A 23,970-nucleotide genomic window follows, 5' to 3' on the forward strand; every position below is an offset into this window, starting at 1 on the left:
CTTTTTAAAGTTTTACTAAACTTAAGTTTTCCAAAGATGGCCAAGAATGCTATTGTAGTTATCCTACTGCAGCATTATACTTCAGTTTTTTAATGGTTATTTTTATGTTCACTACCAGCACTGTATTGTGGATCATTTCAATTTCTGATTCTCTTTAACAATGATTTCCATTAAATTTTAGATACAAAAATGATAGGAAAATAGATATTTTCAGAGAAATATTGGTTTTTTTATGTGTGGTGAGATTTTTATGTTTTGGATAAAGAACTTTATTTTTATTTTTTCCAGTAACTTTTAATTAACTCATATGTTAATGTGTATATTCCACGTACAAACTATTGATACATGGCAAGCTACTCACAGTCAATGGAGTTTCAGGACAAAAGAAGTCAGTTGAAACATCTCTGTAGTAAGAGAGGATGGGTTTTTTTGTATTTTTTTTTTAAGAAAAAAGATCAACAGCTTCCTTTTTAAAGGCTTAGAACACATTTGATCATTAACCTGGGTGGTAAAGGCCAAGAAAGAGGAATGGTGAAGACTGGAGAAGGTCGCTAATAAGCATTGTTAGTGCTGGTGGAGAAACAAATAACTATAATATTTCACTTTCTATAGCAAAAGTTCATTTTGTTGAGAGCAGATCAAGTATATATTATGCTTGAAACTGAGAAAAAGTTTAATTTCTTAAGGAGAAGTTATCTCAGTAACTAAAAAAAAAAAATAGAACATTAAAATAATATTTGTTTACTTTTACATTTCAGATGAGAGTTTAAAAGAATAAGGGGAGGAGAGGCTTCTAGAAAATACTTTTGACTTTCCTCCCTGTTCTCTTGGAAACAATTTATAACATTCTATGTCATTGGAAATTTATGAATCGAGGAAAATTAATCTGCAGCTTGCCATTATAAAAGAACAGAGACACTCTGGTTGCAACATCCCAGATTCTAACAAGCATTAAAGGAAGCCTCAGGGCAGCTGTAAACAATGTTCCTTGACTCTGAAAGAAAAAAAGAGCCAGGGAAAGTTGGTTTCTGTAGCTTTAAGAAATTTTTTTTCAGTGCAGTTTGAATGCTTTTGGGATGTCTGTATTGAGAGAATGGAATGTTTTCAGTATGTCTTTTTCAGGAGAATGAAAAACATGAAGTGGAAGCCAAATAAAAGAATGCTTTGTGAAACTGCCTCTGCCTTTCACCTCATTGAAAATAGTCAGGACAGCACAAAAATCCTGGGAAACCCTGTGATATTTTTTTGATAGGATGTTTTATTGTAAATGACTGAGGGAGGAAGGATATTTTTTATTAATCAGACATCAAAAATATTGCCTATCTTAATTACATTTTGAAGAAATCAAGATGTGCATTTATTTACTCCTTCCACAGATGTTTATTATTTATGTTACTACTGGTAGTGCATACATACATATGTAAATATGATATACATATATCGGGCAGTCCTTGTGCGCATACATCAGGGATGCTGTGGTGAGTAAATCAAATAGATTCCCAGTTCTCTTGGAATTTATAGCGGGAGAAACAAATAACAATTAAGTAAACAAATGATGTAATAGATACAAATAGGTGCTATGAAGTACAGTAAATCAGAGAAGTATACTAGAGATGGTGACTTGGGGTACGGAGGGGTCAGGAAAAGCCTCTTTGAGGAAGTGACTTTTGAGACTTGAAGGATAAGAAAGAGTTAGCCATGAGAAATTTGGGGCGGGGTTGGGCAGGGTAGACAAGCATTCAAAGTAGAGGGAATTGCAAAGGCAAAAGCCCTGGGATGGGAATGATCTTGTCCTGATCCTGGGGCTATGTGAAGGTCAGCATGGTTGGAGTCCAGTGAGCTGGGGGAAAGTGAAAAGATTTCAGAGGTAGCAGGGGCTAAGGAAAGGAATTTGGACTTTTTTCTAAGTGCAATCAGAAGCCAGTAAAACAGGGCAGTGACATAATATGGCTTTTTTTTTTTTTTAAAGATCGCATTGACTGCTCTGAGAATGATGCATAAGAGGATGAGAGTGGAAGCAGGGAAACCAGACAGGAGACTCTTGCAGTAGGTCTAGTGAGGGTGATGATGGCTTAAAGTGGAATGGAAGCTGCACAGAGGGAGAGAAGTAAAAGATATATTTGGAGTCAGAGATGATGGTAGGTTGGGTATGTGGACAGAGTAGGAGGAAAAGAAGAAAGAACTGAATATGACCCCTAGGTTTTTGGCTTGAGCAACTGGGTAGATAGTGGTGCCATTTATGGAAATGGAGAAGATTGGGGAAAGAATAGGTTTAGTGGGGAAATTCCATTTTGGATGTTAAGTTTAATACACCAGTTAAAAGTCCAAGTCAAGATTTCACATAGGTGGTTGGATATTAGTGTTACAAGTTCAAGGAAGAGTTCATGCCAAAGAAATAAATTTGGGAACCATCAGTATACAGATGGTATTTTAAGTCAATGGAACTGATGAGATCATCTGGGGGTGTGTGTGTAGGTAGACAAGAGCACCCAGGGTAGAATTTAAAGTTCTTAGTTACTTAGTTGTGGGGCAGAGGAAAAGGAGCCAACAAAGTTATACATACACACACACACACACACACACACACACACACACACACACACACACACACAAACACAGATCTTCTTCAACTTACGACTGGGTTATGTCCTGATAAACCCATCCTAAGTCAAAAACGCATTTAATGCACCTAACCTACCAAACATTATAGCTTAGTCTAGCCTAGCTTAAACATACTCAGAACAATTATATTAGGCTACGGTTGGGCAAAATGAACACAAATCCTATTTTATTATAAAATGATGAATATCTCATTTAATTTATTGAGTACTGTACTGGAAATGAAAAACAGAATGGTTGTATGGGTTCTGATTGTTTACCCCCCTGATCACATGGCTGACTGGGAGCTGCATCTTGGTGCAGCTGCCTAGCATCATGGGCATTGTACTGCTTATTGCTAGCCCAGGAAAAGATCAAAATTGGGCAGTGTTTGGGGAAGAGACCTGGGAAGGGCCAATGACAGGTTCTGGAAATCTCTGACTAGTCACAATCTTCTTGGTTCCTCATCTGCTATTTTAGGGGGCTGAATTAGGTGATCCCTGCCAGCTCCTACCTTTTTTTTTTTTTTAACTTGCTTGGCCACCTTTTAAGAATAGATGAACTACTTAGCATGCGGCCTCATAGAAAAGGGCAGGGTGGGAAGTCAGGGCTAATACACAGGCATGGCTACAAATGAACTATGACATTTTTAATTTGACCAAAAGTTGGGAAAGGAGAATAAACTGAAGATTAGGGTTAGAGGGGATTTGCAGGTTCAGTAGGCGAGAGCAGCAGTAGAGAAAAGATAAGGATTTCAGATTACAATCAGAAGCCAGGTCAGGGATTTGAAATCTTGGAGATGGAGCACTTCCTGGTTCTGTTTAATGTCCAAGTGTGGCCATATATGTGGTGGACAAGCAGAAGAGAGGAGGAGGTCAGTAGAGTTGGAAGGTATGCGGAATGGTGAGGTCAGAGCGTAGGAGGCTGTGGTCACTGAGAATTCATCAGCAAACATTTCTTGAGGGCCTAGTACCTGCCAGGCATGAATGGTGCTGACGAATGCGGATGGTGTCAGGCTGTGAGAAGCAGGGCAGAGAGTGAAAGCAGATGTCATGAACGCCAATATTTGGAAGGGCTAATGAGCCAGGGGAAGAACCAAGGTCTGGAAAGAGTATGTGAGGAGAAATTTTTGAAGTGTTTGGAAGATAAAGAAGTTCATGACAGATGTCAGTGGAGTACAATGAACCTTCTTGTTTCAAACTTAAGGGGAAGATTTTGGGACTTCCCTGGCGGTCCGGTGGTTAAGATTCTTCCTTTCCACTGCAGGGGGCAAGGGTTTGGTCCCTGGTCCGGCCCCTGGTCGGGGAACTAAGATCCCACATGCCACATGGCCAAAAAATAAAAGGAGAAGAATTTATTTTTGATGTTCAATAAAGAGATTTTGATGTTTAAGAAACATTGACTTCTGCTATTTCTTAATATTTAAGGGCTACTTTTCTTTTATATGGGATTGCTAAAAAATTAAAACATAGGTTCTGTGAATATAGCTTTGAGAAATCTAGGTATGGAAAAGTAAAGATAGCATATGTAAATTATAGTGCGATAAGTACATAAAAGAATTCTTCGTCTTTATGAAAGGATTTACCATGGTCCTTTAAATATGAACTCCCTTAATACCATATTAACCACTTGAGAAAGTAAAAAGGAGATTAGAGCTGTATACATTTTGAGAATACTCTATTGAATAAAGGAAATATGTCGGTAGTTGCATTGGTTTTTGGAAACAATACAATATGTTAGAAAGCACACACACAATCTATTTTTCCTCACTTTGGAATATGAAACATTTTCACTGATTAACTTAGAAAAGAAAAAAATCTGATGCTAAAGACCACTAAACCTGTTTAAAACCCTTAAAATGTGATGCTAGTGACCATTAATAGGAGATATTGTAACAAATAAAATAGCCCTTTAGTAACACGTATATAACATCTTTTGATAGTTATCATTTCTTCATTATAATGAATGTGTAAAAGAAGTGGCCCTTCAGCCAGATAACCTGAAGTAGAGAACTTGACCTTAATCCTTCTTGCCACTGCCTTATGGTTAGATCTTGGCCTTTTTGATTCCTGTGAAAATAAGAATATTTAGGTCATTGTTTTATTTTGTGAATGAAATGAGAATGTGCATGAATATACTTTGAAAAATTAACTGTACATACATAACATATGGAGTGTCCTTATTGAAGTAAATGTTTTTGACTTTTTGTGTTTTTCAGCCCTCCATCAATTTTATCTGTGAAAACATGATTACTATTTCCTTTGTTGAAAAGGATCTTAGAAGGAGCAAATATTCATTTACTTGGGCTACCTTTAATCTCTAGTTATCTCTTCTTCAGAGCCTTGACTCTATTCTTTTTTTTTTAATAAATAAATAAATAATTTATTTTTGGCTGCGTTGGGTCTTTGTTGCTGCGCAGGATTTCTCTAGTTGCGGCGAGCGGGGGCTACTCTTCATTGCAGTGAGCGGGCTTCTCATTGCGGTGGCTTCTCATGTTGCACAGCATGGGCTCTAGGCACATGGGCTTCAGTAGTTGTGGCTCACAGGCTCAGTAGTTGTGGCTCGCGGGCTCTAGAGCACACAGCCTTGATTCTATTCTTAAATTAATATAATAAGCTGTGGTCTTTACCTAAATAACTTGAGAAATTGTCATTTTTATTTGAATAAATAGAGAAGACACTTTTGATGACTTTCAGAATACTATCATTGTTAGGTCAAACTGTATAACTAACTGGTAATAATCATGTGAATATAATATATTTATTTTCTTTCCTTAGTATTTAAAATTTTTTTTAAAACAATTTTAAGAGAAAAACATGGTTACTATGTATTCAGCACCTTAGATATAGCTCAAGAGCACATTTACATCATTATTGTGTCTTTGGTGATCAAAATAAATAAATTAACTGAAATGTCAAGATCATAAACAGGATTTGAAGTCAGGCAGATCTGGTTCAAGTTATAGGTGATGGACTTAGAGCAATCACTTAGCCTCTTTGCATCTCAGTTTCTTCATCTCTAAAAAAGGAATAATAGTTATCTTACATTCATTCATTCAACAAATATCTACTGAACTCGTGTGCCCTGAAGCTGCTAGGTTACAATTACCAACAAGACAAGTCCCTGCCATTCCATCGCTTACAGTCTAGTAGAAGAGGTACACAGATGATAAACTTAAACACATATCTAAAATGATCCCACGTAAATGGTAAATGCAATGAAGAAAATATAACAGAGTAATGGGATAGAACATGACTTGGGGGGGAGAGAGGAGGGGTGTGGCCACCTGATCAGACAAGTCTTCTTGAGGAGATAGCACATTTGAGCTTAGACCCAATTAATGAGCAGCCAGCCATGGGTAGATCTACAAATATCCAGGGGATAGAAAGTTCTTGAGGCAGGAAGACATTTGGCCTATTTTTATGACTAGAAAAAAGTCCTATGAGGCTGGAGACTAGTGGGAAAAAGAAGGGAGAGTACTGTGGTATCTGGAGAATATTAGGATACTAGGAGAGGCAAGCAAGGTTCAGGTCATGTAGGGCCCTGTAGGTATGATAAAGAATTTGGATATTATTCTAATTGCAACAGAAGACATAAACTGGCTCAAAACAAGAAATTGACACTGTACAATTTACATTTTAAAAAGCTCCCACTCTATGAATAAATTGCTAAAACTAATAAGATTGCTCAATAGGTTTGCAATAATCATGTTCCTATATATCAATAACAGAGTTTTAAAATATAATTAAAAGATAACATTTATAAAAGCAATAACAACAAAAAAGATACACAGGAACAGATTAAAGAGTTTAAAGATCCTTATGGAAGTACATTATAAACATTTTTGGATGATATTAAAGAAGGCTTAAATTAATGAAGATATATCCATGTTCACAAATGGAAAGGTTTGATATCACAAAGATGTCATTTTCCTCCAAATTATTTGATAAATTCAGTAGGATTCCAATTACAAATCTCAAGAGGATTTTGTTTTCCTTTGTGGCACTTGACAATCTGACCCCAAAATTTATATGGAAGAATAAGGGGACAAAATTAACCACGTCAATTTTTAATTTGCCCTATCAGATATCAACACATAATGAAAACAGTTCGATATTGGGTGAGGAATAGACAAATAAACCAGTAGAACAGAATAAAGAGCTCCTAAATAGACCTACATATACAGGAGAAGTTGGTACATGACAAAAGTGGCATTAAGGTCAGTGGGGAAAGGATGGACAATTAAATAACTGCTGCTAAGACACTGGGTTATCCAAACAAAAAACAAGATCAATCCAGATAATTTAAAGACAAAACCATGAAAAACCCATGCTTTTTAGAAGAAAATATGAGAGAATATATTTACAACTTCAGGAGAGGGAAAGGGAAGGATTTCTTGAGACATAAAAAGCACAAACCCTACTGGAAAATATACATATATTTAATTATATTAATAGGAAACACTTCTGTACATCCAAGACATCCTAAAGTGAAAAGACAAACCATAAACTAGGAAAAGATTTTGCCAGCCAAAAAACCAAAAAGAGTTATTTTCCCGGAAAATAGTAAACAAACAACAAAAGCCTACAAATCAATAAGAAAAAGCAACCACATAGAAAAATGGGCAAAGGATATGAATTTGAAATTCACAGAAAAGGAAAACTTAAAGGCCAATAAACACATGAAATAATGTTCACTTCCATTAGTAATAGGATAAATGCATACAAACAAGAATGACAGAATCTAAAAAGTATCCAAGTACTAGGGAGGCACTAGAGTAGCAGGCATGCTCATTTAAAGCTGATTGGAATATAAATTGTTACAATCGTTTTGAAGAGCAATTTATTTTTAATATCTGGCAATAATATTGAAATATATTTATTGAAATGATCCTCTAATTCCTAGGTATATTATTTTAGAGAAAGTTTTGCATGTATGTATAAGGAGACATAAAAATATTCATGGCATCATGGGGTCTTTGGAATGAAAAACTGGAAATGAGCTAAATGTCCATTAACAGGATAATGGATACATAAATTACAAGTATATTAATACAATAGAATACAGCAGTGAGAATGAATAAAATGCAGCTATACCTGTTAGTGAGGATGAATCTCATAAAGACAATATTCAGAAAAGAAACCAACTGCAGAAATTTTTACTTACAGTAAAAATAAAATTTATGTAAAACACTATATATTGATATGGATATATATGTAGATGTAATAAAAGTACATACATTTCATGGGAATGATAAACATGAAAATCAGGATAGTTTTACCCCTGGGGAATGGGATTAAGGAGGAATACACAGGAGACTTCAATTATAAAATTACATATTTTTTAAGCTAGGTGGTGGGTACACAGTTATCTGTTCCATTCATTAATTTTTTGGTAAAGTGGAAATATTTTATAACACAATTTTCAAGAGGAGAAAAGTAATTCTAGCTTATAAACTGAAGCGTGAACTATCAGAGGGTAAGAAGGGAAATAGGGAGAACTGTTAGCAGATAGTTGCAGTATTCTAAGAGAGTAGACTTGAGTCTCTAGCACAGCTTCGGGCACATGGTAGGTGTTTAACGAACTTCAGCTACCGTGTGGTGGTTTGCTATTATCATCATCAGGGTAAAGACAGGGGGATTGTGAAGAAAGATAAACTAAATGTTTTGGGTAGTTATATTGAGTGACTTGCTGTATTTATCTCTTTTAGTCTTGACTAGGATCTGGTCATAAAGAATCTAAGGCTCACAGAGGCCAAAGCCGGAGGGCGCAAGGTTTCATAAATTTCTATTGACTCATTTTCCAATGTCGCGTAAACTTCCTCCTGAACCCGCACTCCTCAATACACCCACCACTTTCTGGTCCAGCACTGGAAAAAAATTCAAGCGGCTTTTCTCTTTGGTTCTTAAGTAGCATATTTTGAGTTAAATATTAATAATTCGATACAGCAAACACATGGATAGGGGCTTATTACTTATTACAGAATACTTTTGGATCTCTTTTAATTTTTCACCTGATCCTCCTAACAACTCTGTGGACTGGCAGGGCAGCTGATTATTCCTGTTTTACCGATGAGTAAACTAAAATCCAAAGAGGCTAACCTGGTGACCATGAACTTCATGGAATCATATCTTAAACATTTTGTGATTGAGTGGGCATTTTTCACCTTTAATTGTACTTTCAAAGGAGACTATGACTCCCCAGAAAGGTCTAAGAAATACTGAGTTAAATGATTTGCCTAAAGCCTAAGGTCACATGGTCTTGGTGGAGCCAAGACCTCAAGGAATTTCTTCTTATCCCACACTCAGAATTCTTTCCATTACAACGTATAGCACCAAAATTCAAATTAGAGATATTATTAGTGAAATACTTTTTGTAATGTTTACTGACTGCTAAGATGGAAACGTTATTAAATACACCGAAACTTCTTACTTGGGAGAAATAGTTTTGGCCTGTTCAGCCGTTGGGCAGTCACTCAGCAATCTACTCTGTGTTACAGATGAAGAAGTCCAAACCTGTTTGTTGTCTTTGTAACAAGCCCTAGTACAGACTTACTAAATAAGAAATGAATCTGATACAGTAACTATAAAACGTACTTTACAATTCTCAGTAATCTACAGAGAATAATCATGAAATACAGCTTGATTCAGCGGTGGAAAGCAGACTATGAGCTGAGAATGGGATTTTCATTTCTCCTTGACCAGTCACTTAATGTCTCAGGTTCGCCCTTCTCTTAGCTGTAAAAGGGAGGATTAAAGTGGGTAGCTTCTCAGTTCTAACACTGCATGCAGTTTGATGGGATTAAAATAAAAAGGGACGACAGGTGTTTTGTGTATAAACTCTTTACACACGGTCTGTTAATGTTAACCTTATTTTCCCAGTGAGAAAGGCCAGTGCCCAAGGTGGCTAACTGGTCATTAGCCCCAAGTGTCCGGGGGCCCAATAGACCTGGCCCTCAAGAAGGCCAAGCCTGAGTCCCCCTTGGAGTGAAGTAGGGGCGGGCGGGCAGGTGGACAGAAAGCTATGTCAGGTCCATGGTCCAGTGGGATTTCAAACAGAAGGGCCCTTAATCCTAAATTTAGGAATTAAGGAAAGCGGAAACGCCCAAGCACAGGCGCGAAGGGACCTGCTTAAACAGGCTGGGGTGTGCGAGCGTTTGGGGTGGGGCTTCGAGCCCGGAGGCAGTTGAAGGGCCGAGCGCAGCACCTACCTCCGCATCTCCGCCGCCAGGGGTGGGCTATCCCTGAGAAGGCTAAGCCACCCTTGGGAACCTCCCAGCCCGGGCAAGGCCACGTGATCCAGCGCTGGTGCGGGGAGAGGCGTGCCCTGCCCCCGCCCCGCCCCGCGCGCATGCGCGCGGCTCCCGGCGCTGAAATTCAAATTTGAACCGCCGCTGAAGGCCGAGTGTGACACTGGAGGCTGTGGGGAAGAGGAGAGTAGGTTGGGAGAGTTCCCCTGCCCCGGACTTCTTGTTTTCTCCAAGTGACACACTGAGCCGGCACTCACTTCTTTTCTTTTTCCGAATTTGAACCACCGTTTCGGTCGTCTCGCAATCGACACGCGAAGCCCCGGGCGATGGACCCGTTTACCGAGGTGAGAAAACTTGCGGGCAGAGCCAACCATGACCCCCCTCGGCCCCCACCCTCCCTTCCCACCTTCTGTCTACCTCCGGGCCCACCGGGCGGAGAGCGCGTGCGCGCGCGTGCGCAGAGTGTGCGTGCGGGTGTCGGACTGGGGAAGCCAGGAGGGGGGCCGCTGGTTCCCTCTGCTCTGCGGCTGCAGTTCTTCTGCGGTTTTCTTGTTCTTATCCTGCAGATGAAGCTCTGGCGGGGGAAAGCTTTGAGTCTGTCCTCAGTAGCAGTAGTGAAAAAACTTCCTGTCAGCCCCGGTTATTATGTGCCTCTCTGGAGTGGATCCCTGTCCCTTGCGAGGGTGAGGTGGGGGCCTGACCAAAAGATCCCGCTGGAAGTAAAAGCCGGGGTAACTTGCGAGGTGGAGTCGGGTGTCCGAGTGACTCAGTGCTGTGTGTGCAGCCGCCGCCCGGAAATGGGATGGAATGTGATTTGCAGGGTTCGTGTGGCCCGCAGAGGAGCCGTGCATTTAAGGATGCTGTGAACGAAATGACAGCAAAACGTTAAAATAAGCCGGTGCCTGAAACCATTGCATCCGTTCTTATAAAGTCAGTAGTTCCTTCAGATTCTATTGCTCAGCTAACTAGCAAAGAAGATTCATACCTGAGATTGATACAAATTGAAAGGAAACAGTGTTAGCCGAATACGTACAAACCAAAATTAATAGCCCACGATTTAAAAAAAAAATCGTAAAGAAATAAACCTTTTTGGGTATGTTTATGGAGCATACCATTACAGCAATACTTCACTCATCTTTTGTTCTTTGGAAATTAAATATGGATTAATTACATCGTTATTGTGTCGATTATTTGTCTAGCTTTGGCTTCTTGTTGACAATGTACTTTGACACACTCAGGAATTTCCACTCCCTTTTCTTCCAGGACAGTTCCTCATTTTTTAGGTTGTTGTGCAAGTTTCAACTCAAAAAATAACAGTTGTTGCAAAGTGAGCCTAAAAATGTCTCTGCACTAGATTGAAAAATTGAATGGAGAGTGGTAATACTTTTTTTTTTTGAGATGTACTTACAATCCTAAGATACTAAAAGTTTCAACAATTAGAGTTTACTTGTGTTCAAACACAACAGTGTTTATTTTTGTTTACAAATTCTCAATCATCTCTGGGGGAAAACACATGAATTCGTTAACCTTAAATATTCTAACAGAAAAATCCTGAACACATTTTTGTATTAGCTGTAAAGAGTAGAGCTGGTCGTGCACTACATATTTTTCAGTTACATTGAAGTTAAAAAGGATACATTATGTTCCAACTTAGAATAGGATTCCTTAAAATATTCGCCCTATGTGTTCTGAATATTTTCATTCTCCTAGGTAACTGACAGGACAAAGCATTTTGAAAGTTGGCTGAAAATTGTACTATGTTTTACTTAAAAATGTTATTCTGAAGCTAGTACAAATCTCAGCTGAAAGAAACTTTTCTTTAAAAGAAACTTTTCATTTTAGAGTGTGCTCAGAAATATATATGGTTTATGTTATGAAAAGTTAGATCGATTGCAGTTGGAATAAACAGCTTTGACATCTTTTCCTTAATTGGTAATGAGTGAACAATTTGAATTGTTTCCAAAGATTAGGTGCTTAATTATAGCATTCATAACATTTTTGCACAGTGAAACTAACTGGTACAGTTCCTTGTCTAAAAAAAAAAATTGGAAGTCAGTTAAAATGACTGTCTCAACCAGAGTTCCTTATCAGAACCGTAGAACAGGGAAAATTATTTGAGAGAACTGTTTTCTCAGTTTTCCCAAGGGTGATTCTTAACCAGACCACCCTACAGGCATAGGAGAGATGTTAATTCATTACATTAATGCCAGGGCATTAGGGATTAATCCTCTTGGTAACTCTAGTTGAGAAAGGCTACAACTATCCTAAACTCTTGTTTCCTCAGACAAGGCTGTTGTGCAGTGGTTCTCCTCCCTGCTGTTACTCGTGCTGTCTGGCACACTGTTCCTCTCCCTGCCGCTTCTGCCTGGCAAACTGTTTCAACCTGCAGCTCACAGTTTGATTCCCCTTCTTCAGAGGGGAGATCACCTTTCACAGTACCCATCTCCCTTGCATTTATTTACCCGTTGAACATGTCTTCTGTTAGAATGTAAGCTTCTTGAAGGTAGGACTGTTGTTTCCTATTCAGAGAGATGTTTCCCTAACATCAAGCACATCCAATAATGTTCTGCCGAATTGATACGGAAGAGAGCCATTCAGTGCAAATTATTTCACAGGCCAATAATTATATACAACAGTAACTGTTTGGACATTTTAGCAATATTGTTTTCTCTATTGTAGAAAATTTCAAATATAATGCCTCCACCACCCAGCAACACGTGGCCATATTGTTTTACTGTATCCCCTTCTAATCCCTCCCACTGAATTATTTGGAAGCAAATTCTAGAGATCATATAATTTTATATGTAAGTACTTAAGTATTTATCACTGAACACTAAAGACTTAAAAAAAATCATAATGCTACTATCACACCTAAAAAATCAACAGCATTTCCTTAATATCATCAAACATTGTAAGTGTTCAGTTTTCCTTAAGTGTCTCATGTTTTTGCAGTTTGTTTGAATCAGCATCTAGACAGGGTCCACAGGACCATGTCTTCCTAATGTTCTTCATGGACCAACCAGAGATGAAGAATCCATCTTGATTTATGGATGAACAAGCAGTTAAGGCACATGTTTATTATTATGATCAGCAGATAGTATTAAAAAAGTTATATTGATTGTATGAATTTGGTTAGTTTTGCTGATGATAAGTTCTTTAAAAGAGCAATTGGATTTAGTCAAAAGATAGTTTATAGCAAAGTAGTTAAGAGTCCAGACTCCGGAGCCTGGTTCTGAATCTTGGCTTGCCACTGTTTTTTTTTATTTTTTAATTTTTTAAATTTTTGTCCACGTTGGGTCTTTTGTTGCTGTGCGCTGGCTTTCTCTAGTTGCAGCCAGTGGTGGCTTCTCTTGTTGCGGAGCACGGGCTCTAGGCACACGAGCTTAGCAGTTGTGGCTCGCGGGCTCAGTAGTTGTGGCTCGTGGGCTTAGTTGCTGCGGCATATGGGATCTTCCCGGACCAGGGCTCGAACCTGTGTCCCCTGCATTGGCAGATGAATTCTTGACCACTGCGCCACCAGGGAAGTCCCTGCCTTGACACTTCTTAACTGTGTGACCTACGGCTTGTTATTTAACCCCTGCCTGAGTTTCTTCCTCTGTAAAACAGTAGTAAAAACAGAATTTTACCAAATCATATTTTGAAGATGAAATGAGTTAGTGCGTGCAGACACTGAAAGTACTTTATATTAAGTCCTGTATAAGCATTAGTGATTGTTGTAATTGTTGTTAGGTGGATTTAAAACCATCAACTTACTACTCATGATGTCAGTATTAGCCTCTTAGTGTGAAGATCTACTCACGAGTGATGGTCATCCCACTCCAAGACTAGCACAGAGAAACGCAGAGCTAGGTGTGCCAAGTCAGAGCTTTCTATGTAGGAACCTTAAAAGAGAAAAAGCTACAATTAAAATACATAAAGCATCTTTTCTTGTGATATAAATAGACATACATGCTATCACTGTTTTGGATAGAGTTTCTCTAATTTTCCAGAATTAAGCGAAATCTCTGTGATGACCTGGGAAAGAATGCTGCTACAGCATTTTGAAAATAATAAGTTAATTGTTATTGAGTCTACTTTGTTTAAGAAGGCAAGAAAATCAGTAATATCTCCTAGAAAAAATTTCTGTCAGAAATAGTTTGAGGGATATGGGGCAGAAATTGCTTTAGGACTATATGCTTCAGTTATCTTAGATTCATCCATGTGGAATACCTTCCTGATTATGTTAGTAATTGCAGTGTATTTTTTTTTAATGCCTCTGTTATTTGAAGAAGGAGGTGTGATATTTGAAGGAATGTACCTTATAAATAAAAGATCCCTTAAATTCCTGTTACATTTTTATAAGGAAGGGTGACTTACATTTATTGAGCTGTTGAGTTTATGTATTTTAGATACATCATTTCTTTACATTAATAATCTTTGGTACTTATTAGTTTTATTTTACAGATTAGGGAACTTTTTTGCTTATCTACTTTAGTATGTTTTAATCTTGAAATTTTTGAAACTAAGGTAGCAAAAGAACACTTGTGTATATTTGAATGGCAAAACCACATTCTTCTGTGACCCATTGCTCATAGTAACCGAAGATATACTGACTCATAAGTATTCTAACTGACCAGAATGGAATGTGGGCGTGTCCATGAATGAATATAGTTAGTCTAGTTTTGTATCTTGGGAGTGATATATATTATTGTGGGAGAAATTATCAGACATATATGAATTTGTGTAATACTTTAAATAAAAGGGTGAAGGTCTTGTGTTTTGGAAGGCATTTGGCTCATAAATTACGCTTTCAGTGACATAGCATTTAGGTTTAGTGTTACTTCTTTCAATGAGAAATCATTCCTAAGTAGAGAGTTGTGCCTTCTTCCAAATTTAGCTCATGCTTCTTTTGCATACTCAGAAGGATTAAAAAAATTATTACTGTTTTAATTAAGCAATTAAAAAGGTCAGATGGAGTTTAATTCCGTAGTCTGCACTAACTGCTATATCTGTGTTTGCAGGGCAGTGTGTAAACTCCAGCCAGTAATCTGCATGCCTCCTTCGGTTGTGTTCATTTGAAGGAGAATGAATTGTTTTACAGGGTCTAGTGTTTGCTATACTACACTGATTTGAATAGGAGCATACATTGGGGTTAGAAAAGAGTAGTATTCACGATTCTATGGAATGGCTAAGATTTCAACTTAAAACTTTTATTGTATATTGATATTTAATTAAATAAAACATAAGATTATTTAGGCTTATTTATTTTTCTATTAGGAAGTGTCTTATGTCTTCAAAGGACTATTATGCCAGTTATCTCTTGCCATCACACCAAATCTTAGTGGTTGTATTAGTTTTGCTGCTACAACAAATTATTACAAATTTACTGGCTTAACATCACACATATTTATTATCTTCTGTAGGTCAGAAGTCTGATAGGTTTTGCTGAGTTCAGATCAAGGTGTTAGCAGGATTGTGTTCCTTTTGGACGCTCTAGGGAGAATCTGTTTCCTCGCCTTTTCCAGCTATAGAGGCCGCCTGCATTTTTTGGCCTGTGGCTTCCCTTGTCACATCTTCTCTGACTCTGAGCTTCTGGGCCTCTCTTCCCTCATAAGGACAATTGCCCTTTTGAGGCCCACCCAGAGAATCCAGGATAATCTCTCCATCTCAAGGTCATTAATTTAATCATGTCAGCAAAGTCTCTTTTGCCATGTAAGGTAACATATTCACAGGTTCATGGGATTAGGACAATGAACAACTTTGGGGGACCATTATTCTGCCTACCATAGTGGTTAAAACAACCACCACGTTATTTTCCATGATTCAGTGGCTTAGCATTTGGGCTCAGCTGGGCTGGGCTTCTGGTGTCCCCTGCAGTCGTATAGGAGTCTGCAGTGATATACAAATTATCTGGGACTGGATGGTCTAAAATAGCCTTCCTCTCAGGTCTGGTGGTTGATGCTGGCTGTCAGCTGGGCCATGTGTCTAGCAGGCTTAACCTGGGCTTCTTCATGTGGAGGCAGTGTTCCAAGAGAGTGAGAGCAGAAACTGCAAGACCTCTCGAGGCCTGGGACTGGAAGTCACATACACAGTGTCACTTCTGCTGCGTTTTAATGGTCAAAGTGAATCATAAGGCCATCCCAATTCAAATAGCTTTTGATGGAAGCAGAAAAAAATTTGTGGCCATTTAAAATCTCATACAACTAACTTAACACATTTTACTCCCCCTTTAATGTTCATATTACGTCTGTAATTAAATTTTGACATGGGGGTGTTCATTTGGTGAATCTTGACTTAATTACTTAGGATTTCACTTTTGAAATGTATTTAACTGTTATCGTACATGATGGCAATTAGTGATTTTAGAAGATACCTGAAGTTTTCTGAACCTTTGATGAAACTTGTGTTTTAACGCTCTGATATACGTAGAAACTGCTTGAACGAACCCGTGCCAGACGCGAGAATCTTCAGAGGAAAATGGCTGAGCGGCCCACCCCAGCAGCAAGGTCTGCGACTAAAGCCAAGCGAGTCAGGGAGCCGCTTTCAGAAGCAAGTAACCAGCAGCCCCTGTCTGGTGGTGAAGGTAAAAGGCTTTGTGGGGAACAGTAAACTTTGCATTTTTTAAAAGGAGATAAGCGCCAAGCATTTTATTGTTCATGCAGAAGAACCAAGGTCTTTGGGAGACAGATGGCATAGCCTCTGGGAGAAAGATCAGCCTTTTGTATTCCAGGCCTATTATATTAGGCCTAGAACCTATCAGGCCAGAGCAGAATTTCTAACAAATATTTCAGATTAACTGGTTGAACTTTATTTTCCTCATTCCAAAATTATCCTTAAAACCTCTCAGGGAAGAATAATAAAGGAGCACTGGGGCACTTATACTGCCATGGTATAGAGTTTATCTACCCCAACAGGTGCCAGCACAGCTGACCACCAGGTTCAGATGTGTCTGTGGTGTGAGCAGGGCAACAAAAGGCAGACCTGCCTGCAAATGCTTGTAATTTAATGAGCCTTTTCATCCTCTGTCTGCTGAACCATCTCTCTCAGGCTGGGCACAAAGTACAGGTTGTTAATCTACAGAACTGGTGAAATTAAACAGAAACAAAATTAAGTAACCTCCCTCCCCACCCCCAACAAACCCACACGCACCTGGAAGCTTGTCTTATTCTTTCCTAAATCCTGGCATCCTCAGCCTACGTCAGTCAGCTGGCTTAATCTTTTCCAAGCATTTGGAATAATCTGGAGATGATCATTTCCCTTAGTATAAATTTAAAATACATATAGAAAAAGAGTATTACAGAGGGCAAAACCAATATTACAAAAGAGATGAGGGCATAGTGCTGGTTCTCATTATTTTGTGAGCTAACCATAGAAGGAGAATTTATTTTTGTGTGCTAATACATTTTGAAGGGAGGGAATGCCATATATATTACATAGGAAATAGAGACCTGGCTCCAGTCCAGGATCTCTTCATTGTGGCATGGGTTTATGCAATCAAGTATTGAGGACTATGTACTTGAAAACTAGTGGTTGGAACTGTGTTTTGATGCTTAAATGGAAAGATTTACTGTTATAAGTAATATAAACTCAAAGAAGTCTTTACTTCCAGATAGTGAAGCATGTTAAATAGGAACATGTCCAAAAAATGATTAGATAAGTTCGTTGAAAATATACCCTTAAATGAGTTGCAGAAGACTGGAAAGTTTCATTAAATGTAAATGTACATTTAATTAGATTGATGTTTATGAGGGCAATCATGACTTCCCACTAATCATGCTTTGGTTACTACCAGAACAAGAACACTTGGTTAGACAGCCAATGAAACTGACCTCTTATGGAATTTACATTCCTACCTTTTAAAGTATTAGTTTTCCAGGAGATACATTAAAACTCATTCTTGGGTAAAAATTATATGCCTTGTGTTTGAATAGCTCCTTTTTCTTTTAGGACTTTTAAATTTATTTTATAGGTGTTCGTGGAAGTTTAAAATGTAAAATGTTGTTAAACACTTGTGCCAATGAATTTGTTTGGTATTGACCAGATGATTCAGTCCTTTTTTGGTTCTCTGCCTCCTAAACCTCAAGCCAGGTGCCCTTCTACCCTTGTTTACTATTGTTCATGAAAGATTGTTTTTAAAAGCAGAAAGCTTGTGTCTACCCTTAGCTCAGCTATGTCACTTTAAGCAGGTAACTTGATTTCTCTGGGCCTGATTTTTCTTATTTAAAAGTGTGGTGATTGGGCTGTATGATCTTTAAAATCCCTTAGAATATTTGCTTCTTCTGTGTGTGTGCACTTTTTATTTACTAGTGTCTTAAGACCACATAGAACATTATGCATATATCTTGAGGATGTTATTTGAAGATTTTTTTCATTAAGGTTTTTTAAACCATAAATTATATGTTTGTTTAAAGAGAAATATCTTATATCAGATTTCTAAGTTACCGAAAGAAAGTAGAATTTTACGTATTTCTTGTTGTGAGTAAAATCATTTAAAGGAACAGAGAGACAGTGTTTTATTAATTTGTACCTACTGTAAGTTTTTCATGCTGTGAGGAATTACAGAATTTTTATTTTTTATTTTTTTGTCCTTTTTAATCTAGAGAAATCTTGCACAAAACCATCACCATCAAAAAAACGCTGTTCTGACAACACTGAAGTAGAAGTTTCCAACTTGGAAAATGAAAAACCGGTTGAGTCAGCTTCTGCAAAACCTTGTTCTCCGAGTCTTATGTCTCCTCAGGCGCAGCCACAAGCGCCACAAGTGCCAGCTGGTGTCAGTGATTCCGTGGCCGCCCCGGCATCGCTGCTGGGAGTGAGGAGAGGGCTAAACTCAAGATTGGAAGGAACTGCAGCCTCCTCAGTCAAAACACGAATGCAAAAGCTGGCTGAGCAGCGGCGTCACTGGGATAATGATGATGTGACAGGTATAAACTATGTGAATAGTGTGGTCCTTAAATCCGTGTCAGTACGATTCAACTTGGTATGTTGAAAATTTTATGTATCAGTTAACACATGAAAGGTAAATGCTTTTGATCTATATCCTGAGTATCCATTGCTCGCAAATGGTTTGTGTATCAGTATATATTTATCAGTTGGTTGTGTTCTCATCGAAGTAGATGACGATGAGGTTCTTAGACTGGTTCACAAAACCCTGATCTTGTAAGGGAACCATCTTATATTTGCAATAAAAACATATAAACTATATGTAAATAATTTATAGTAAATATAAACTATACTCTTGGCATTATCAGCATTGCTGCCCTTCAGCTCTGTGTTCAAGAAATCCTATTTCATGGTTTCGTTAATTAAATAAACTTGAGTGACTAAGGTATGCAATGCTATTCAATAGGGGAGAAAGAAAACTTCAGAAAACATTTATCGAGCACCTGCAAAGCATGTTTTCATGCAAAAGATGCTGGAGACAGATAAAGTGACCTGATCTTTGCCTTTCATGGGCCCATAATCTGATGGAGAGCTTTTCTCCTACCTCGTTACAAAAAAAGCCTTGGGATGACTTACAAAATTACCTATATTAAAAATGGGAAAAATGAGGAAATCAAGGTGAAGAGAAGGAAAAACAAAGTGAAAGGTAAAGTTAGTTTATTAAATACAGGCCTTAAGGTCCTCCTCACTTACTAGAGATGGTTCTGAACTTGCTAGCAGCCAATGCAGAGAGATGAAATGCTATCAATTACATGACTAATGTTTATAAAAAAAAAAAAAAGAAAAAAAACAGAGCCGTGGTTGGCACTAAGACCTAAGAGAACTTTCTTCCCTGGGTCCTAAAGATAACTGTGGGAGCTAGTGAAGGTGTAAGGTTTCTCAAGGTAGGCAGATAGCTGGCTCCAGGCTCAGTTCAGTAAATGCAGTTCTAAAGTGAGCCAGCACAGTGCAGGTAGACAGCTTGGTGATGACTGGGCCTTACCCGAGGAAGCGTTCCTCAGGCTTTGGCTTTCAGCCCAGCTCCTATGTATCAGACCACTGGATTGGAATCTCAGGAGTGCGGTGGAGCCCTGGGGTGTGCTTTTTATCCCTTCCTTCCTTCCTTCCTCCCTCGCTCCCTCCCTCCCTTTCTTCCTTCCTTCCTTCCTTTCTCTTTTTTTAAAGCTCTGTAGGTAATTCTGACACATAGCCAGAATTAAGACCAAGTGATCTGAAGCAGTCTTCCATAAATATCAATTCTTTTAACTGAAATTTTGATAAGTATTGGATAGAAAAACGTTTAAGATTATCCCTTCTGGCAGTGATGATCATCTCAAGAGCAAACACTTACTGTGTGAAATGCTAGGCGTTCTAAATATTTTAAAATTCTAATGTAATATAGCATTTAATTCTTACAACAATCTTATGACATACATACTATTTTTTCTTCATGTTGTAGAAGAGGAGACTGGGTTCAGAGAGACTAAGACGCCTGCCCACAGTCAGCAGCAGCTAAAATTCAAACCCCAGTTGTCTGACTCTAGAGCTCAACTTTTACGACCTGCCCGATGTTTTTGGGCGTGTTAACAGGGTGCTGATAGTCCACGTTGTAAATTATAACTATTTATTTTAGTAGTGGGTGGGGTTAACCATGCTTCTTTATAACGTCTGAGGAGGCTAACCAGTAAATGTGCCTCAATAGAAGAATGTTCCATTTCTGTTTTGTAGGGAATATCTATGGGCAGAAGAGTGGAGATTTTCCTTTTAAAAAAAAGAAAGAGTGTTGTGCTTTAGTGCATGATCAAGAATACGACCAAGGCCCTAAACATTCTAGAGAAGGAAGCTTTGCAGCAGTGATTTCGAATATGTTGAAAGCAAATGTTCACAAATGCCCCCCTCGGCCTTGAAAATAAATCTCATTAAGGCATCATAGCCTGTCTAATTTTAAGCATTGAAACTTATGAATAAAGTGTTTGTGATGAATGATTTAGTGAGTACTATACAGGACTGTGGGTATAGCCAACTAAAGGTTTGAGGGATTATTCTAAAATATAATTTATCTGAAGGCTTTCTTTCTGACAAAGAATAGTTAGAGGAGCTAGAGGTCTATTAAGCCCATTCCTAAAACATAACAGTAAAACTGTCGTCTACTTAGAAGACAGTGCTTATTCTAAAGAAAATGATGAAGGTATGCAAAAAGGTATTGTAGGGAGGGTGGTGGTCAGGAAATCTTTTCTGGAGGAGGCAGAGATAACTAACCTGGACTTTGAGGGGCAGCTGGCTTCAGACAGTAGAGATATTCTAGGCAAAAACAACAGAATGGATGAAAAGCACAGAGGTACCGTGAGCATACTGTGTGTATAAAGAGTAGGTATTCTGGTATATAGTTCATGTGGTAGAAAAGCAAGAGATAAATTTGAAGAAAGCAGCAGGGTCCAGAGCATTTGGAATTTAACCAGGAGGTGATGGAGAGGAACTGAGAGAGTTTAAGTAGGCAAATGTTTTAGAAAGATCACTCTGGCATCAGAATTGAGGAGGGATTGACGAAGGCAGAGATTCCAAGCAGGAACACCAGTTAGAAGGCCAGTGCTGTAATTCAGGCATAATGATGAAGGCCTGTGAAAGTGAAGAGGAGGCTGGATTTGAGAGATTTAGGAGATAGAATCTGTGGGACTTAATGCCTGGCTGGTGGATGGTAAGGGAGAAGGGAGGAAGAGGCACGATGAGGAGGAATGTGTTGGGGGCAGTTTCAACTTCAGATATATTATTTGGGGTGTCTGTGGGATAGTCAAATGGAGGTAGCTGGTAGTTAGAAGGAGACCACGAAGGACAGGCCGCAAAGACAGAACTAATAGAGGATGATGTTACATGGAAATACAAGGCCCGCAAAGTGTGTGGGCATCTGGTGAAAATAGCAAAAGCAACTTCAGGGCAGTGGTGTAGGCAGAAGGCAGGTTGAAGGGAGTTGAGTGGTGAGTGAATACAGTGCAGGGTAAGAGGGACATTACCTAAAAGGGGGTATACATTGATGAGAGGATGTTTGGTTTTAGCTTTAAGATGAGAGAGACTTGAGCATATTTATGTGTAGAAAAAAAAGTTTGTAGAAAGGAAGAAGGGGTTATTTGGAGCAAGATCCCTGAGGTTTTGGGGGAGTAGAATTGAGATTTCAGACAGAATTATAAGCCTTGGACAGCAGGAGGGCTATCTGTTCCACTGACTGAATTTTTGGAACAGATATTGCCATGAACTTTGACTGCCCTATATACTCTTTATGCATACAGGCCTTCGTAAGTTAAGTATTGCTTATTTGAGATTTATCTCCAAATGAAGTAACTGTGCAGAAAAACATTTTAGTCTAACCCTGTGCTATCCAATACCATAACCACTAGCCATATGTAGCTTTTAAACTTAAATTAATTAAAATGAAATGAAGTTTCTTATTGCTCTTACCACAATTCAAATGCTCACTAGCCATACGTGGCTAGTTGTTACTGTATTAGACACCATGGATATAGAACATCTCCATCATTGCAGAAAGTTCTGTTGTACAGCACTGGTCTAATACATTTTTAAAACAAATATGTTGAATATGTAATCTTAAATTGTGCAGTGTTATCACATCATAAATTAATCCTAAAAATATAACCTAAATCTATGGTGTCTTATAGATTCATAATCCATCAAATAATTGAAAAAAATAGGTGTAACAAAGTGTTCTTTTTTTTTCTTTTTTTAAATTTGGATTAAGTATCTGATTTGAAAATATATTGTCAAATTTAAGCAGTTTGGTAGTTTCATGCATATGAGAAAAGCTTTTTTTTTTTTTGAGTGATCCCTTTATTACACACACATATAACTCATGAATTTTAACTTTTAAAACATTTTCAGATGATATACACGAAAGCTCACCCATTTCAGCAATGCCGTCAGAGGCTACCTCCCCTCCCAAACCATCCCTTTCAGATGCCTCAGCAACTCCAGTTGGCAGAAAGGGCCGTCTAGCCAACCTTGCTGCAACTATTTGCTCCTGGGAAGATGATGTAAAAAACTCATCTGCAAAGCAAAACAGTGTACAAGAACAGCCTGGTACCACTTGTTTATCCAAATTTTCCTCTGCAAGTGGAGCATCTGCTAGGATCAATAGCAGCAGTGTTAAGCAGGAAGCTACATGCTGTTCCCAAAGGGATGGCGATGCCTCTTTGAATAAAGCCTCATCCTCTAGCGCTGTGGGTGCATCTTTGATTAATGTTGCAATTTCCAGCTCTGGGGTAAGTAAATATAATTTTGGTCTTTGGAAACCTTTTTTGTTGTTGTTATGAGTAATAATTTATATATATGTGTAGGTATGCATTTTATAACATATATAGGATGTTTATATGTATTTTTAGAGTATTTCATAGAAAGTAAAAATCATAAATTTGGTATTCTGTCCCAAGATAAATGAGCAATTGACAACTAAATTACACTAATTTAATGTAACTCCAAAGTATATACTATGGAATGGTGGAACCTCTTCTTAGTCATCAGGGAGAGCCTGAAAATTACTTTCTCTATTAGAATGCTCTATGTATGTGTATAAATACAAGAAAGACATCAAATATCTCTGAAAACTAGTAGCAGTAGTTACCTCTAGAAGGCAATTGTCAAGGGTGGGCATGATACCTTTACTGTATATTGTTTTGAAATGTTTGAAAGATTACCTTGCCCATGTGTTATCTCAACGGTTTTTAAAAAAATATGAAAAAACCAAAATAGAAAAAAATGTTGTGTTTCTGAGCATTGTCTTTAAGTGTAGAACCAGGTTTTGGAATTAGACAGACCTGCATTCAATCCCAGCCCTTCCACATAATTAGAAGTGTGGCTTTGGAGAGTTACTTAATCTTGCAAAACTTTATTTTTCCATTTGTAAATTGGGAAAGAAAGGGTTTGGGAGGATTAAATGAGATAATGTGCATAAAGCACTTAGTATGGTGCTTGGCACATAGTAAATACTTAATAACTTATAGTTCACCTTCAAGTACATGATACGATTTTGTCAAGTTAATATTGATTTAATTAAAATGCAAATATATAGGTAATTTGACCTAATACAGTTAACATTTATAAAGGTACTAGTGTGATAATATAAAAGAAATTGTTTTTTAAAATAGTGAGTGACCCTATCCCTCGTAGTAAATTACCCATCAGTATATTATGCAGACTAAACTACATATTATAATTTG

The 23,970-nt window shown here is 38.0% G+C and overlaps 2 protein-coding genes across 5 annotated transcripts in view; one reads left to right on the forward strand and one right to left on the reverse strand.

Moving 5' to 3' along the window:
• Positions 1–10,236, reverse strand: part of MATCAP2 (microtubule associated tyrosine carboxypeptidase 2) — a 96,594-nt gene extending 86,358 nt beyond the window's left edge. Inside the window, exons 1-2 of one of the 2 annotated variants that reach the window (XM_082471885.1) lie at positions 10,105–10,236; positions 4,598–4,667 (exon numbers count right to left, since the gene is read on the reverse strand). In XM_082471885.1, coding sequence (XP_082328011.1) covers positions 4,598–4,667; positions 10,105–10,221 — 187 coding nt within the window. In that variant the 5' untranslated portion in view covers positions 10,222–10,236. Of the gene's footprint in view, positions 1–4,597; positions 4,668–10,104 lie in introns of those variants that run through there. The other variant, XM_082471884.1, reaches the window with a different exon arrangement.
• The window catches only part of ANLN (anillin, actin binding protein), a 51,967-nt gene continuing 37,953 nt past the window's right edge, over positions 9,957–23,970 (forward strand). For 2 of the 3 annotated variants that reach the window (XM_082471683.1, XM_082471685.1), the window contains exons 1-4: positions 9,957–10,191; positions 16,256–16,409; positions 18,427–18,750; positions 22,637–23,016. In XM_082471683.1, the coding sequence (XP_082327809.1) occupies positions 10,174–10,191; positions 16,256–16,409; positions 18,427–18,750; positions 22,637–23,016 (876 nt within the window). In that variant the 5' untranslated portion in view covers positions 9,957–10,173. The remainder of the gene's footprint in view (positions 10,192–16,255; positions 16,410–18,426; positions 18,751–22,636; positions 23,017–23,970) is intronic. The other variant, XM_082471684.1, reaches the window with a different exon arrangement.

This window comes from Balaenoptera physalus, assembly GCF_965194825.1.
Source record: "Balaenoptera physalus genome assembly, chromosome: 8".
Taxonomy (NCBI): Eukaryota; Metazoa; Chordata; class Mammalia; order Artiodactyla; family Balaenopteridae; genus Balaenoptera; species Balaenoptera physalus.